The sequence below is a fragment of the Atractosteus spatula genome, chromosome 17 (assembly GCF_055471065.1).
Source record: "Atractosteus spatula isolate fAtrSpa1 chromosome 17, fAtrSpa1.hap1, whole genome shotgun sequence".
In the NCBI taxonomy this organism is placed as follows: Eukaryota; Metazoa; Chordata; class Actinopteri; order Semionotiformes; family Lepisosteidae; genus Atractosteus; species Atractosteus spatula.
The window spans coordinates 18,698,597-18,715,684 of record NC_142722.1 but is presented as its reverse complement, the minus strand read 5'-3'; the positions used below and the strand labels follow the sequence as shown (position 1 = coordinate 18,715,684).

Below are 17,088 nucleotides of genomic sequence, written 5' to 3'. Positions count from 1 at the left end.
CATGGGCTTTTCACATGAGCCTGGCGATCACCCAGCCTGGCGATCACATCGGCGCCACCGCCGGCTGTGCCCGCCGTAACCCTGCCTGGCGATCATGTCGGCACCACTGCCGGCTGTGTCCACCGTAACCCTGCCTGGCGATCACATTGGCGCCACTGCCAGCTGTGTCCACCGTAACCCTGCCTGGCGATCACGTCAGCGCCACCGCCGACTGTGCCCACTGTAACCCAGCCTGGCGATCACGTCAGCGCCACCGCCGACTGTGCCCACTGTAACCCTGCCTGGCGATCACGTCAGCGCATGCTGCTGCTTCTGGTTGTGTGCAGATTCAGGTGAAAGCAGGCAGACTAAACACCAATAACCCGAGTCAAATACACGCAGGGTATTTTCCAAAGCATACATGAGCGAGGTTTAGCCGTTTCCTTGTCTCAGAGCTGTAGCTACATTATTAGGGGGTGTGGGCCAAGGCTTTGGTGAACACAGCCCTAATGCTTGTAAAGAATCACATTGAAAGGCCCACATGTTCTGAGTCCATGGATAGAGACCGCGCCTCTGAGCCCAAGGTCAAGGGCTAAAAACTGTTCGAGAGGTACAATTGTACAGACAAGCCTAGGTTTAGAGTCCCGTGAAGTATTTGCTCACCATGATTCAAAAAAGATAGACCAGAGCAGACCAGCCAGATACTCTCCTGAGGGCCAAAGGAACGTCCTGCACTGACTGGTGAAGAGAACTGAATCTTCTTAGCCTTGAGCAGAGAAGACTGAGAAATCAAGCGTTCAAGGTCCTCCCGGGCACTTGACAGAGTCAGAGAGTCCAGGGGATTTTTTACACAAAGGATTGCCGAGGTCTGAAGCAGGGTACCCAGCTGTCTTAGCGAAGCAGACCCCATGGCTTTCTAGTAACGGAGGGATAAGATTCTGGGATCAATTAGCTACTAGCAACCAAGTAGGCGTGACAGGCCAGATGACCTCTTATGTTCTTAATATTTAAGCTGTCCCAGCTGGAAAACGTAGCTGCCGTGGTAAGAAAGTGTTAACATAAAAAGAGACTGGGAACTAAGCCTAAAATAATAGAACAATGCAGGTGATGCAAAGTACTTTGTTTCATTCAGGGGTCTGAGTACCTGCTCCTTGACAGCCGTGGTCTACACCCTTTCCAGGAAGCTTTAAATAGTCCATGTGTAAACCCTAGAAAACATGCTGCCTTGTGCTAATTAAGCAAATAATTGGTCCAATTAAGTCATCCAGAGCTCAGCTGGAGCAAAAACCAGAAGAAATTGGCTATCGAGGACCAAGCACACGCCCCCCCGTTTTCTTTACAGAATATGCACCGGTCTGCTCTGTAATATCCCAGTCCGTTCTTACATTGCTGAGCCTTTTAATGGCATCTCAGCATTATGTCTAGTGCAATTAAGGAAGTGTGCGCCGTTCTCAGCTGTGGAGTAGTGTCCAGTGAGGACGGGGCTGTTCTGTCTTTATTGGGAGCCTGGAACTCCTTCCAGCCCCCTCTCTTTCTCTCCGCTGCCCGGGTCTCAGCTGTCTCTCTCCATCCTTCTCAGCCAGAGCGGGCTGATTATGACAAAGTGAAGTGACACTTCCTGCGCCCCTTTCATTTTGCCAGGCGTAGCTCGCAGAAGAGCTCTCGTCAAGCGTTCCCATTAAAGGATCACACTTGCCAGGATACAGCATTGTCCGCCTCTAACACTCCATATTTCTCCTCTTTTTTTTTCTTCTCCCAGCTCACTCCATACAGTGTTGATGAAGTGAGCTTTCAGTTGTCCTGAATTTCTTTATTTTCACATCTGCTCATGTTGCTTAAATGAATATTTTTTTAACTCTTAGTTTGGCTTTTCTATTCCTTATGAAGACCTGGTGGGTTAGTATGCTCTCTGAAAGGAACACACGGTAACTGTTCAGTGTTCTGAAAAGCTGAGTGACCTGCGTTTAGATCAAATATCGGCCTGTAGCTCCTAATATTTGATCATCGATATTGAAATGCGTTATTTTTTCGGTCTGTGGAAAAACAGTGTAGGTTTGAGGTTTGTAAAAAATATTTAGTTATGTATGAGTATATCTCAGTGTGTTCTGCCTAGTAATCTTCAGTTCAGGGCTTAGCCACTGAGAGATGCCTTGAAGGACCTATACAGGGATTTTTAAACTTTTTATTCAACAGTTTAAAGAGAAAAGTCATCACACAGTGAAAGGAGGCCATCGACCCATCTCCCCTGTTTGGGTGCTCATAGCTAATTTATCAGATGTTGTTAATTGAAAGAAATCAGACACCAAGGCTGGGTAGCCTGTTCCAGATGCCCTTTTTGTGAAAAGAAGTGTCTCCTGTTCTCAGTTTTAAAAGCACTTACACATTGAAAAGTCCATAAACTGTAAACTTTGTCAGCGCGTGCCTTTTTTATCGTTACCCTGCATCGCCCGGTAAAGTGGAGCTTACTCTGATTTTCTGATGACAGTTAACTTAAAACCACGCATCTATCAAAAGGGAACGGCATCTTTTCATCTCCTTCTTTGGATACACTGAACTCCACCAATACTGGGACAGTTGGCTGAAGAGAAGACTGAATTTCCTTCAGAGAATTCCAGTCACAGCCAGCTAATGGTATACCCCAGCTCCCAGTTCAGTGTTTTCCTTGTTTTATGCGTTTACCTGCCGAGTCGCTCAGGAGCGCCTGAGCCGTGTCCTTGCTGTCGAGACAGGCTGGTCAGCCTCCCCAGACCAGGTCGGCAGCTTCACTCAGTGGCCGTTCAAGCTCTTGGCTCCTCAGTCCTGTCACTCACAGCTCCACACGTTATCTGGCTCTCAGGAGACCCTGCGGCCGCCCTGAGAATTCAGTAGCTGAGGCGTTACGCGCAGCTTTTGTTTTAGAGAGATCTGTAATTTTTTTATCGGCAAAAACCGTACCGCGGGACGGTGACAGCTGTTTGTGATCGCCACGTTCGCACCCCTGTCACACCCCCCTTCCACTTCTCCTCCACATTAGCGTAACACGGCGCCAGGTTAAATAAACAGGCAGCAGTTTAGAGACATAATTACTGTTTTCTCTGATAGCATGGCACCTCCGCCAGCCTCAGCGTCTGACTCCCGCTCCTAATTGGCAGCGCTGCCTGGCGAAGTGGGAGCTGGGTCTGTTCCCTAGCCTTGCTCTGCTCCCACTTGCCGCCTGCCTGAGAGAGGCTCTGCCTTGTGCGTGCTGTAATTCTCTGTGCGGTCGTGTCTCCCTGCCCACAGAAAGCCTTCAGCGCCCTGTGTCACAGCACCCACCTGTACGGGCGCCGGCTGGTGCTGGAGTGGGCGGACTCTGAGGAGACCCTGGAGACCCTGCGCAGGAAGACGGCCGAGCACTTCCACGGTAAGGCCTGCCCCTCCTCTTCCTCCCCTCCCCCTCTGGACTCGAGCAGCTCAGTGCGTTCCGTTGTGTGGCAACATCGCCATCCTGAAGACCAGCCATCAAGGCTCACGACACAAATCAGTTGCACTGTGTGCGCGTTTGATACCAATGAAGAAAGGTGAACAAGCTGCCTGAACATCCAGCTACTGAATCTCTTTTGTTTGTATTCATCCTGTTTGCTTCATGGCCTGATTTTAGGCATCGGCATAAGATCTTTCAGTTCAGACTGTCTGTATACATTTGCCATGGAAAACATTTAAGCATTGTGTTGAGTATCCCTCAGCAAGCTGTAAGCGAGTGGTCCCAGTCATTTCTGCCCAGGGCAGTAAAGTGTCTTTCTCGGGGCTCCCTGGGGCAGTGGTAAGGTGGTTGTGGGGGAAGAGTGTGTCTGTGCAGACACTGATCGATCAACACTGTACATGTTTGTTTAGAGAGATCATTAGGCTGTTTGGCGTTAGGTCCTCAATCAATCCTTCCTGATCTGTGCTTTCCCAGTTCAGCAGTTCTGCAGGACTGGGCAATCAATTGCCTTTGGCCCAGCTTGCAGTGAGCCTGACTTGACAGTGATCGGAACTGGCCTGCATTTTACTGACAGCACAAGATAAACTTTGGAGGCGGGCATCTGTCATGGTGTTTGTCGCCTTTATTTATTTTCAGTTGGAAGTGACCAATAATACTTAACCATTTGTCATCCAGTTTGGACTGCTGTTTGACTAGCTGTTCTCCTACACTACTGGTCTACCTGCATTCTTGCCAGCAGCACCTCTATGGGTGTCCTGTCTAAGGACTGACTTGCTTGGTTACTTAGATTTGACAACTTCAGGCTGCACAGTGGTACTGCAGCTCGTCACTGCGGTGCTGTGGGTGCTTGGAGAATCACAGAAGGATCCTGGTATTGTGCTTGGGGAGTGAGAACAATCTACAGTCTTGTAAAGAGCTTAAGTGTACGGAATTATTATGATTATTTACCCTGTTCACACTCAGATCAAATGATGGCTTTGACAGCCATTCATTGTGATCATCAGTCTCATACGAATTATTCTCAACTGTTGTGTGGATTTTTTAAAAGTAAAGGAATTTTAAAAGTGAATTGCTTCTACACTGGGTAGAAGTGTGGAGTGTAGTGACCAGGGTTCTGGATGGTAGCTGTGAGGTTGTGGGTCCAAATCCAAGGTCAGACATTGATGTTCTGTCCTTGAGCAAGGTACTTCAGTAAAATACCCAGTTGTATAAATGGATGCAAATGTAAGTCACTTTGGATAAAAGAGTCGGCCAAATCAGTAATACCAATTACATCCACCAAGTCCTTTGTGAAAGGCACACACACACCACGCACCAGTGAAGAAAGTCTGAATCACAGCTAACTCTGAAGCCTTGAAGAATCTTTGGGAGCCAATACTGTCACTCAATGGGGAGTACCAAAATAAGATATATTGCCGTGTGCCTTTTGGAAGATGTGCTTTATATTAGACCTAGCAACCTTGTTATTATCTCAGTTTATAAATGAACCCAAACCCTTCTCTCAGTGGAAGTTAAATTTCCCTTCGAGTTCACAGCTCATCGAAATGCGGTTTGTAGTTATTTGCTATGTGGCTTGTTCTAATACTGGCATTTTTTGGTTTTGAAATCCCTTTGGTTCCATTTACTTCAGCCCAGTTTGACAATCTGGACTCGATGAGTTTAAAGGTGATCTGAGAAAGACTCGTCTCCCTGCCTACAGCTCCTGAAGGCTCCTGCTGCTTCTTCTGGACCAGAGCCCTCACTGCCTTGTTGTGCAGTGGCCAGCAATGCCTTATTGTCATGTACTGTAGGTCCACAGGAGTTTATAGCACAAGTGTCTATATTGTAGAGTAGTTATGTTTAAAAGTGGATGAATCTTTTCTTGCTAAATCTTCTCTTGGGTGTTTTGATGCTTTTATAAGATTTGTTTTTTTAGCTAAGAGCATTAGAATGTTAGTAATACATTGTTAGTAATACATTGAATGTTAGTTACATTTGGGGGAGGAGGGTTTAGGCAAATACTTACATTTAGCCTTGAATAAGCTGGATTTTCTTTTAAATCCATTTACAGTTTATGGCATTTAATGAGATAGCAAGGATCTTTAGTCTGTGCGTGCGAGAGAGAGTTCTAACTTACAGAGCAGCAGAAAGAGATGAACTCATCGCACGTCTGTCCAATGTGATTGTAGGAAGCAGCAGATAGAAAAAAAAAGTCTCGCCAGTCTATGAAAAACACAAGGAAGAGTCCAAATGCAAGAACCCCACCGGGACCATTCAGGCTTATTTATTCTCTAACATCACATGTGCTCCCACGCCATTCTCCAAAACTGATCCTAAAGGAGACAAGCTATCTGGAGTGACAGTATGACAAGATCAAGAGCCGACTACTGAAATTACCAGTGCTTGAGTGAAAAAAAGCCACCCGTCTTCAAATAGTCCTTCCTTATGGCAAATGGCAGCAAATGTTTTTTTCCCCTCCATCTTCATTCCCTTCTGTTTATCTGTCTGTTTGTCATTCTCGCACTCTCTCCCTCTCCTCCCTGCTATTGTTGCTCCTAATGATGACAGTGATTCAGGGTTCATGCTTAGCTGCCTGTCGCTCTATTTCGAGATGCTTGCCTATTACCTCTCTGCAAATCCAATTTCCCTGCCCTATTGTGCTGTCTCTGCGCCTATTCATTACCACCAAGCAAATGAGACTGGGGCGCTAACTCTCAGGGGCTGGGGAGGGGGGCTGGCTTGGTCTGCATTGAAAAGGGGAAAAAATCAAACCTAATTATTGCTTATTGATTTCCTGTACTTCAAAAAAAACATCAGTTTTGTTTTCTTTATGCTTCAGCCCCCTTCTCTTGGTCTCTTAAACAGATTTCAGTTTGCATGTGTCTGTCATTGGGGCTTTGTTCCGGTATGTCAGTCTGTGCGTTAAGGTCTGTCACCTGTAAGAAAAACTACTGTATTTGTGTGCATATATGAATAAGAATTTTTAAATGTAAAAATAGTGGAGGAAAGTTTTTGGTGCAGCTATGAATGTGGCTATATAAGTCTTCTTCTAACTGTTTCTTTTTGGATTGTCTTATTGTGTGCTGTGTGCCTATTCTGTCTCTTCCTAGCCGCCTTCACAACGTTCAGGTTCTGACGCTAGACTGTTTAAGGCCTCCACTGATGATTGTAGGTCCAGTCTGGTCTGTGTCCAGAGATTTGCACATATGTGTGCAAAGACTTCATGTGCATCTCCATTTTAAAAGAAAAATGTACCTGTGGAGTTATTAATAACAATTAAAGAGCAATAGTACTAAGAGTAAAGCCACATATTAATTTACCTTCACTAGAGGCAGATGGTGGATAGTGAGGGGAAAGAGGTTATATATATAAAATGTATAACAAGTAGTGTAATTTTCTTGTAAACGAGTTGAAAGAAATGCAACTTCTAATCCTCCAAACAACAGGCTGGCAAATCTTGTGCATTCCAAACCATTTTCACGTTTTAAAAACCTAATTAAAGTGATGTGAAGCCCCAAAGATGGCGGTAGCCAACTCTGTGACTGTGGCTCTCAGACGGACCCTGGCGGAGCCCCCTGGGGGGCTGCATGTGTGCGCAGGCAGAAGGTCTGCAGTCCTGCTGTGAGCAGGGTGACGTCCTGGTGCTCGTGAGCTCGCGGAGCGAAGGCTGGGGTCAGCGGCTCATGATGTGGGGCTTGTGGTCGCAGAAAGAAGCAGGTGGTCTGGCCCTCTGCTATCAGAGGATGCCTTTATGCAATCGTCATGAGGTGCTGAGCTGTGTTAATGAGCATCGAGTGATTCCTGAATTAAGAGGAATGCAAAGAAAATCAGTTGCAGAATAAAAAACTGCAGCCGTGTGTGCACACGTGATCCCATGTGTCTTCTCATCCATGTGACTCAGCTGATATCCTCATAGCTCTTAAATCCAGTAGGATACCTTGACAGGCAGTGTGGCATTCCGAATGAGGTCTCCTACTAATAGACATCCTGCTGGCAAAGTGAGATGTGTTACTGGGATTATTATCCTCAATCAGATCAGGGTAGAAGCTCAGCAGAACTGCTAGCAAACTATTCCAGATCCACAAACTTCAGTCGAAGTGCACGAGAAACTTGTTTTTTCTTTTCCATCTGCCCCCACAACATCTGTCCCTCTAAGTGGATGAGTATTAAACACTGGGTGTGTTCATATACAGGAAAGCGCATTAAATCTCTCTCTCTCTTAATTATGTGAAAATCATGTAATTACCCCAAATCACTGTAAATTACTTCATTTAACATTTTCAATTTTAAACTTTATTAAGATAATGAGGATTTCATAATTGCTTGATGAAAATCGCCAAAGCCTGTTTGCTTTCAGGAAATTGGGAGTCCTTGTGTGTGCAGTAGTTTCCTCTTTTTTGAAATGCTGTCTGTCAGTCACTTGGTTGGCGTGGGTGATGCAGATTACAGTGACAGTGGTTAATATACTTCCCCCTTTTCAGGGGCTCAAGTGACAAGTATTTCTTGAAGGTTATTTAGAGCAGACACTTGAAATGTGTAGTTTGGCCCAAAAATATAATGAAATCGTAAACCCTGTGAATTGCTATCAACAGCCTTTAAATGACATTGGCAGCTGGAGACTTTTGCCTGCAAATTTAATGGAAATAAATAAAGTGGTTGCAGAAGTGGCACCCGGAAAGCACACGCTCTTTAAGGAACTGATCTGTGAGGTGTGGCTACTAAGACATTGTACGTTTAGGGTCATATTTGTGGAAATATGATTACTTTGGCTTGAAATAAGAGCAGTTTCCGAGGTTACAAAATGCTAATTGATCAGTGTATTTATTTTGTTTAATGCTTTTTCTTTGCAAGCAAAGCTGTCTCAAAGCCCTTTGAAATTAATCACGTTCAAGCAGAAGTGTTGGTAAAAGTGCATATAATTAAAGAAGTCTCAAAAAACATGTGACAAGCTTGCTGATGATACTAAAATCTAAATCCTTCACATAAATGATCTAGATACTAGTATCATCAATCAAATTTGCAGACAAAAAATAGGCAGGATGGAAAACACTTTAGAAGCAGCAAATGCATTACTAAATGTCTTAGATAACATTCAACAATGTATTACATGTAGAGAGAAAAATATGAATTATACATACAACACTAAGCACTAAGCATTAAGAAACAGACATTGAAAACGATTTAGGTGATATTGTGGACAATGTGGTGAAATTATAAAAAACAATTTCTTGAATGCATAGTTAAAACTGTAGAAGTGAATGGAGGTTGTTAAAATGATGTCATGTATCTATGAGACCTCATTAAGAGTACTCGTCGCCACATGTCAAGCAGACAATGTTGCTTTTCCGAAGCAGAGGGCAATGAGCTTATCAAGATCAACACTGAAGCACCACAGTGGACACAAGTGCGAGCTAACGGGAAATATGATTAAGACAGGAGGCACTTCCATTCTCAGATAGTGATGGCTACCCATGTTGTTCAAAACAGACACAAGTAACTCCCTTTTTACAATTACATGCATTGCAAATTTAAACCCCATAATCTTAGGGCTGAATTCTTAGAACTGTTTATGTATTAATGTCAGTTTACAATGATTAATGAAGTATGTGAGTCCATGCTTTTCCAACAGTAAACACTTAAGGGGGTCGGCTCTGGGACAGCTGTGTTTCCTCTTGGTTTATTGGGGTGCTGTGCTCTCACCAGCCCTGTGTGTTTCTCTTCCTTGTGTTTTCAGATGCCCCCAAAAGGAAGAAGCAGTCAGAAGTAATGGAGAATATCATGGAGCAGATAGAAGCTGGAGAGGAGGAGGACTAGAGGGGTCTAGTCATAGGTGGGTCTTCTCAGGTGTAGACAGCACGTTTCCATCCTCTTGTCCAACTGCGTAAGTGTCCGGGATTCAGCCGTCACATCTCTGTCAGGGAGGAGGACTGAAGATGAACGGGTGTCCTCCCAATGTTTCACCCTCCTCCTCCCCCCGGAAAAAATGGCTCCTGCCCTCCAGGACCCAGTGAGGCAATTTGAAAGTTATGATTTTTCACTATTCTTCTAATCAAGCTGAATTTGCAGAAAGTCTTACTCGTGTCTGTGTATTAAAGTTGGAGATGTCACATAGTGAAAAATACGTGTATAACAGGATATATTCATATCATAATTAAAAATGACTTTCATGCAGATTAGCTTTTATTACCAATAAAAATGACCATTATTTAATCATCTTGAAATTCAAGCAACAGCATATATTACTTAGCTTTTTTTCCCCTAGGTACATTTAGGAACTAGAGTTTAATATATTGGCAGAAAATCTAGAGCAGATTCAGAAGGGTTTTGGAATGAACTGTTTTTCCCGCGCTGTGCCTTGACCAGGTGAGTAGATAAAGGTTCAGCTCGCTCGTCTTGCCCCATGCTTACCTGTACCTGCGCTGTGGCCGACTCCGATGCTCCTACAGCCATAGAGGCTGGAAAGAAATTGATTTCCAGACCAAGAAAAAGATTCAGTATAAACTTCAGCTGGTATAGCTTCAAGATAAGGACAAGCACAGTGCAAAAAAAGGCAGGCTTGCAGCTGAACAGACGCTTCTGTTCACAACCGTGTGAGGCTGCAGTCAAAAGAATACGCCGACTTGTCAATAACACTTCTCTCAAAGTTCTGTTAATTAATTTCACTATGCATCGATTACAGCGTCACTTACACTTAATTTAATGGATCGGGGTGCATAATTATAGTTCAAATGATTGTATGCTTATTGCTTCAATGCATAATTACAGTGACAAGGCCGTTAGGAGATTTCCAAACACTAAAATTAAAGGAAGCTTTTTTAAAAAAAAGTTTCACTGAACTTCATCTGTTTCAGCTTCATTGTATTGCAGTTCGTGCTTCCTAAAAAAAACCGAATTCATCACACTCACATTGTTTGATGAGCTGTTAATTAAGATTAGTTTTAAAGACTGGCTGCTCAATGCTCATGTGATTGTATTTCCCTGCCGCGTGAAGAGGTCCTCAGAATACAGGTTTATTAAAAGCATACTTGAAGCTTAGGAATAAATAATTGGCCGAGGTGAAAAAAAACAAATCTTTGATCGGTTTTGTCTGCTTAAACAAAAATCAAGAGATTTGTGTGGGCAACCTTAATTGCTTTTAATTATAAACCCCCTTAAAACATAGTTCCTCACATCAATGCACAACAGCCTTTCAGTGGATTACACGCAGTACTTGGTTGGAGCCTTGTGTTCTCTCAAGGAATGAAAACATTTGTCTTCTCTTTTCATGTCTTTAGATTATGCTTTGCCTCTGTTTGGAAGAGATTTTTCCAAGTGACTGAATGTGCCGAACGCCGCAGCCCCATTGCAGCTCTGACACGGCGCAGTTGTGCGTTGCAGCAGAGGCCTGTGGAGAGCCAGTGTGCAGCGGGCGCCTGCTCTCCAGCCTGGCTCCATGCACCAGGCGCCCGCGGCCGTGCGCGGGCATTGTGTCTTTCCCGCTTGAAAAGCGGATGCCTGCTCTCGCACCTTCGCGGGAGAGGCAATTAAAACGGAGACGTGCCAAGGCTGGAATCCATTAGGGCGATTTCGCAGCCTCGTTCTCCCCCTTGCTGAGCTACTAAAACGCCACTTAATACACCGCCGTAGATGTCCCCTTTTCCCCAAGGCTGGCGTTCCTGACGTACGGAGCCGGGAACGGGCGCCCTCGGTACGAACAGCGGCCGCCTGGACCCCCCGCCTGCCTCCCCGGCGCTCCTCAGGCGCCGCTGTCCTGGAAGCAGGAGCAGAGGTTTAAATAATAGGAAAGTGGGAATGTCCCACTCCTGCTCCCTGCCCTTGCCTTCTCATTTACCCTTCTCGGCCAGGAAGAGGCGGCAGGAACAAAGGAGAATGGAATTCCTGCTGATCCCGTAAAACCAATCTTTTTCGGCCTTTTCAAGAAACCTGTTCCACTCAGGATCCCCAGTTTAAGCACAGTCTAACGGAGACAACCGTTGTAAAATTTTAAAAGCGCGATTGCAGGCATGCCGTATGCTTTGTCAGAGGGTATCTGTTGTTTAAGTAAATACAATTCATCATTTTTGATAAAACTAGAAAGAGGTTTTCCCTCAGGAACCCTCAAGCAAAATATATACACAAGAATATTTTGCCACTGCTGAGGTGCAATCATTCTAATATTGAACATATCCAGCAATGTTGAACAGCGTTAGGAATTGAGACTTTAATGCTGTTGCTGTGCTTTGAACTACATTATGCATCTAAGATGCCTGTCATTTTTTTTAATGTTTGCAATTCCCAGCCTTATTAATTATGAATGAGTTACTACTTATTACTCTAGTCACCTTCCTTATCAATTCTCCCCTGAAAGCAGGGTTTCGGTAACAATTCCTTACATCTGTATCAAACTTATAATGTTAACTTAAAATGACGGCATTTTTACCGACAGATAACAGTACATCTGTGCGTTAAGACCTGAGAGACATGAGTTGGCAGCTGTCAGTCACACTTGGAAAGAGACTCTCGTGAAGTTTGCTGAGCTTTAGGACCCAGGCCCGCACGTGCTTCGGTCGCAGTCAGCGAGAGACATGAGGGATTAACAGGGAGGGGTGAACTCTTGGCATAATGGGCTGCGCAGTGGGGATCTTCCTGTTTTTTTGGGGTGAATAGTGACTCCTGAGAGGGGCTGGGTGCCTGCAGGAACACAGTGATGCTCTTCCCGTCAGGGCTAGCTCTCCCGTAGTTTATCACATAGTGAAGGGTTCTGCAGCACGGGGATTGTCAGAGAGCCGATTGTTCTGAAAAAAAAAACATGGCCAATTCTGAATCAGGAAGGTGTATAATAAAAAAAAAACAATTGCAGATTCCTAATTAAAAAAACAGAAGGGCGACTTGTAGAATCCAGTGGGGTGAGGAAGAGTGTGCTCTGGCATGGAGCTCGGGGAAAGTCACTCCACTCTGTCGCCTCCTTGACTCCCTTTGCTTGTGTTCCACAGGTCCCCTCGGGCTGTGCCAGCCAGGTAGCCCCTTCGGACAGAGCGGCCGGCGAGCGGCCCCTGCCACCGATCACAGACCTGCAGGCTGCGGGCGCTACAGGCCAGATTCCACACCGCCATGCTCGGTCACGGAGATCCTCTCTGGGAGCTTGCAGATTCAGGACCCACAGCAGCAGAGCAAGAACCAACACAGTCTGGCATGTGTGGCTCTTCCACAGACCGGCTCGCTTCTCCCTTCTAGGTTTCTACTCCAGAAAGTTGCATTTGTAAATTCAGCTTTTTATTTTTTTTCTAGTAATAAAATAAAACTAATTATATAGCTGTAAAAACTGTTTTTTGCCTTTTTTAAACAGATTTACAGATTGAATGAGCCCTGAAGGTACTGTATTTTTTATTGTAAATTATTGTAAGATGGCATTGCAGAACAGTGGAAGAATATGCTTTGCTTTTTTTCAGCATGGAATAAAACTATTACTTGTTCCTTTGCAGCCTACGCATGCTGACGCAGCTACCCAGTGGAAGAATAGATTGATTTCTATATTAAAAACTGGTATGCTGTTCTATCTTCTCCTCTTTGTATTCACATTACTGTAAAGTTATTATAAATGTAGGGACTATACTGTAGATATAGATGCTGAGTATATATTGTCATTTTGAGTACGTACTGCTGTAAAGATACCAGCTACAGGAAATGTATCGAGTACATGCAGGGTATATATAGTAATTGATTTTCTGAGTGTTTACTGACAATGTATAGAGGCAGTATTGTGTGTACTGTACTATATAGCACCAGGTGTCTGATTTTAGCAATGTAGCAGCTATGCAAAAGTTACGCTGTGAGTCTGACTATAACTTCAGTCATGTCACAGTTTAGCTTATAGTTAGTTGTTTCTCTAATTTAATACCAGGAGACACCTGGAAAGTGCAGAAACTGCCATAGTAGTAGTAAAAAAAAAAATAGATGTCTCTGTATGGAACCCTGTGGAACGCCCTGAGTAAATGACACTATTTTAAAAGCAACAAAGATTTCTTAATTGTCTCCTGGTAATCAAATAGCAGCCTAATCAATAAAGGGAAATCCCAGTGACCCCTAGAACATTTTCCATGCGATTTAGTAGGCTGCTATATGCTGTAGGTTTGCAGAGCATATACTGTACACTTGGTCTTTTCATGGTGAATGCATTATTGCCACAAGGTAAGGTTCACATTTCTTAGCTGGAGGTTGGGAAGATATTGTGCGAACTAGATCTTTGAAATCTGCCTGCTATATTCATCACTAATGCAGTGGCCTTTCATTTTTTTTCAATTTACCAAGAAATGAATTAAATTGCACGAAGACAAAGACGGCCAAGACAATGCAGGAGGATGTGTGTGTGCGTGTGTCCGTGTTCCGACTGCTCAGATTTGCAAAAATATTCTTTTGAAAGGCGGAATCAGACCTTGAAAGTTTTTTCTTTTTAGAGCATGCTGATATTCATAAAAATGTGGATTCTCGTGTATTCATCAATATTTGTGTTTAAAAAATACCTGTATTCTTCTGTTTGTGAGAAGTGGGGAATGTGTCCTAACAAAGGGGAAAGTGGCCAAGTGTGTACAATACTGGCCTTGAGAACAGACTGTGACTTTGTAAGACGGTGAATGAACCCACTGCCATTCTGTACCAATGGAAAATGGTGAACTGAGGGGCTGTGGTCCATTGTAATGCTGAACACGTATCACAAATGTGAAGGATATGTGGGTATTACAGCTGTGATTGTGCTGGAGTTATTTTATTTAAGAAAAATAAAGCTTTGAAAGGAACAGAGCATTGCCATAACTTTGTGGCCATTGAAGAACAGAAGTCTATTACTTCATCTTTTGACTTGCTCGAAACAGCAGGAACAGCAGCTGTTGTTCAGCCCTGAAATCTTTAATTAAAAAAATATATATTTACTGACAGGCCCGTTGTAACAAAATCTTTTTTTTTCCCCCCACTTTTGCTCTGTTGTTCTCATGCCATTTTGGAAGAAAGTCAGGAAGGTAATGCAGGCACTTAGTGGAGTTGTTTTTTTAAATCTCTAAGTGCTTAAAAATCCAACATGGAAAAAAGAACAGCAGCAGCACTCCGTGTCCGCCCACGCCTTGGCACCACTGGCCATTGGTCCAAGGCTGCTCTGTGACGGAAGGACCAGTTCGGAATAAGAGCAGTGACTCTTCGGCCGTCTGCCATCGCGTGCTCCCTACAACTGAAATCATGCAAACCAGGATCCAATACTTCCACGTGAAGGAAACCAGCCGGCCATACCTGTGGTCTCCCTGAGTGACCAAGATACGAATGAAGACTCTGTGCTGCTACTCATGTACCCAGACAGCAGTGCCATCGCTCTCTAAGCTCAACTGCAATGCTTGGTCCTCATCTTTCAACACAGCCGACAGTTCAGATAGCAGAGCTAAAAACTGCTCACAGAAACTCGTCTGGCCACATTAATTGGATTAATCCAAATCTTTGGGCAAGTGATATAGGCTGGATTTTGAACTGGTGACCTCTGATTTAGATGGCCCAACCTAAGCTCTGAGCAGAGGGTTTTACCAGCTGAGACGCCTGAAAAACACTTTGTATTTTTGTGCTGGAATCATTATTTTCACAGTTGTGCTTGTTGTCACAATCAATCAAGGAGAACAAGATCACTGAATGCTGCAACAGCAACACATTTCAAATCAATGGAAAATGAAAATATTAGTATTATCAGATTTGGTAAAAAGAAATTAATCATATATTACTCTCCTTCATACAGATGAATAAGGTTCAATAATTCTGATCATGGTAGAAACATAATTAACCCTTACTCCACAGCAAAGGCCTGCACCATTCTAATGGCAACTATTTATGAATTCTGTGTACACTGATGGGCAGTCACTCAGGATGCCATCTTTACCCACTTGCTTGAAGGAGGATGAATTGCCGTGAACAGTTTACGCTCGCAGACAAACATACTGGCACGGTCCCTTATCTGGTTCAATCCTTAGCTGAAATTTGCCTATTTATCAATGACGTCTTTTCTGGATTTATTGACCACTGATTCCTACTGGTGCTGTCTCCTTTGCAGTTTCTTTTAAAACCTCTGCTGCATGTTCTTGCTTTCTTGGTTGTGTCGGAGTCGGACATGTGCGGGTGGCGCTGTGGCTCCGAAGGCTGCTGCACAAAACGAAACACAAGCACGAGGAGAGCGGCCGGGGAGACGTTACGTCAAGAAGAGAAGCCCCCTGCCTGGCACTCTTCACCCGATCTGTGGATCCGAGATGCTCGGGTGACGTGTGGCGTCACGCAGCAGCTCCGTGCGACGCGAGAGGGGGGGTAGGGTGACGTGTCAGGGTGTCACACGTGTGTATAATGGAGACCAGAGCAGAGCCTTGTCTAGCTGTTTACAAACACCCCAGAGCTTGTTTACCGCCAAGCTGCCCGTGTTTGTGTATGGCTGGCTGGTGTGAGCCCAGCTATTTTGGGGAAGGGTGCAGTGATTGTAAAATTGATTTTCTTCCTGATCTGGTTAACGTGGCAACAGCCTGAGTGATGCTCTCTGTGTTCTTTTGGTGAGAGCAGGTATGACACACCCAGTTTGAAATAACGAGGTGTTCCTTTGTCTCCACGCTCAGTGATTCCTGTAACAGAAAGGGTGTGTAGACTTTCTCTATAATGCCCCAAAGTCCTCAATTTTGTGGCCTAACAGCCTGAAATCAAGAAACATTAAATCAGAATCTCTTTTACTGTCAAATCACAAGGGGACTGCTGATGGACTGCAATCTTCAAGTCTTTCCACAGATTTTCAATTGGATTGAAATCAGGTCTCTGACTGGGTGACTCAAGGACATTTACCTTTTTTTTACCAACTCCACTGTTGCTTTGAATGTGTGCTGAGGGTCGTTGTCATGTGAAAGGGTGGACTTCCTTCCCTATTTCAACTTCCTTGCAGAGGGCAACAGGTTTTCTTCAATAATCCATCTGTATTTTGTTTAATTGATTTTCTTTTAAATTCTGGATCGGTGCTACAGACAATGCACCCCATAACAGAATGTTGTACCCGAGATATTTCAGAGTAGGAATGGTAATCCGTCGGCGATGTGCTGTACTGGGTTTTTACCAAACGTAATGTTTTGCATTTAGGCCAGAAAGCTCTATCCTGGAATCATCAGACTGCAAAGCTTTTTTCCACATGGCTTCAGAATCTCCTCATTGTTGTTCTGCATACCTCAAAAGAGACGATGTGGGTTTTTCGAATAGTGGCTTCCTTATCGCCACCCTCCCATACAGCCCTGACTTGTGAAGAGCTTGGGATATTGTTGTGATATGTCCACACTGACCAGTCTGTGACACGACATTGCTGGCCTCTCTGATCAGCTAGGCCATTCACTCTGGAGGGATGACCTGAGCTGGTCTTGGCAGTTCCATATGCCTTCAGCTTCTTAATGATGGCCGTGACTGTTCCAAGGGACATTTCAGGCATTTCTCCTGCTCTGTGTTGTGTCACAACTTTATCCTGGAGGTCGTTTTGATAGCTCCCTGTTGCCCAAAGCTGAGTCTTTACTCTGCACTGCTCGGCGGAGCAGACCTACAGGAACAGCTGATTTTATTCTAAAATCATCAGAAGCGTTGTCTGATTTGTTAGGCAGTTGATTACACCAGAGCCGGTTTACAATTGCTATTACTCATGGGCGTGTATACCTTTCCAACCCATTTTT

At 44.3% G+C, this 17,088-nt stretch overlaps 1 protein-coding gene across 2 annotated transcripts in view; it reads left to right on the top strand.

Annotated features, from left to right (window-relative positions):
* rbm19 (RNA binding motif protein 19) overlaps positions 1-14,172 on the top strand; it is a 51,517-nt gene extending 37,345 nt beyond the window's left edge. For both annotated transcript variants that reach the window (XM_088935803.1, XM_088935802.1), the window contains exons 23-25: positions 3,241-3,361; positions 9,135-9,230; positions 12,373-14,172. In XM_088935803.1, the coding sequence (XP_088791929.1) occupies positions 3,241-3,361; positions 9,135-9,214 (201 nt within the window). In that variant the 3' untranslated portion in view covers positions 9,215-9,230; positions 12,373-14,172. The remainder of the gene's footprint in view (positions 1-3,240; positions 3,362-9,134; positions 9,231-12,372) is intronic.
* Positions 14,173-17,088: the final 2,916 nt, after the last annotated feature.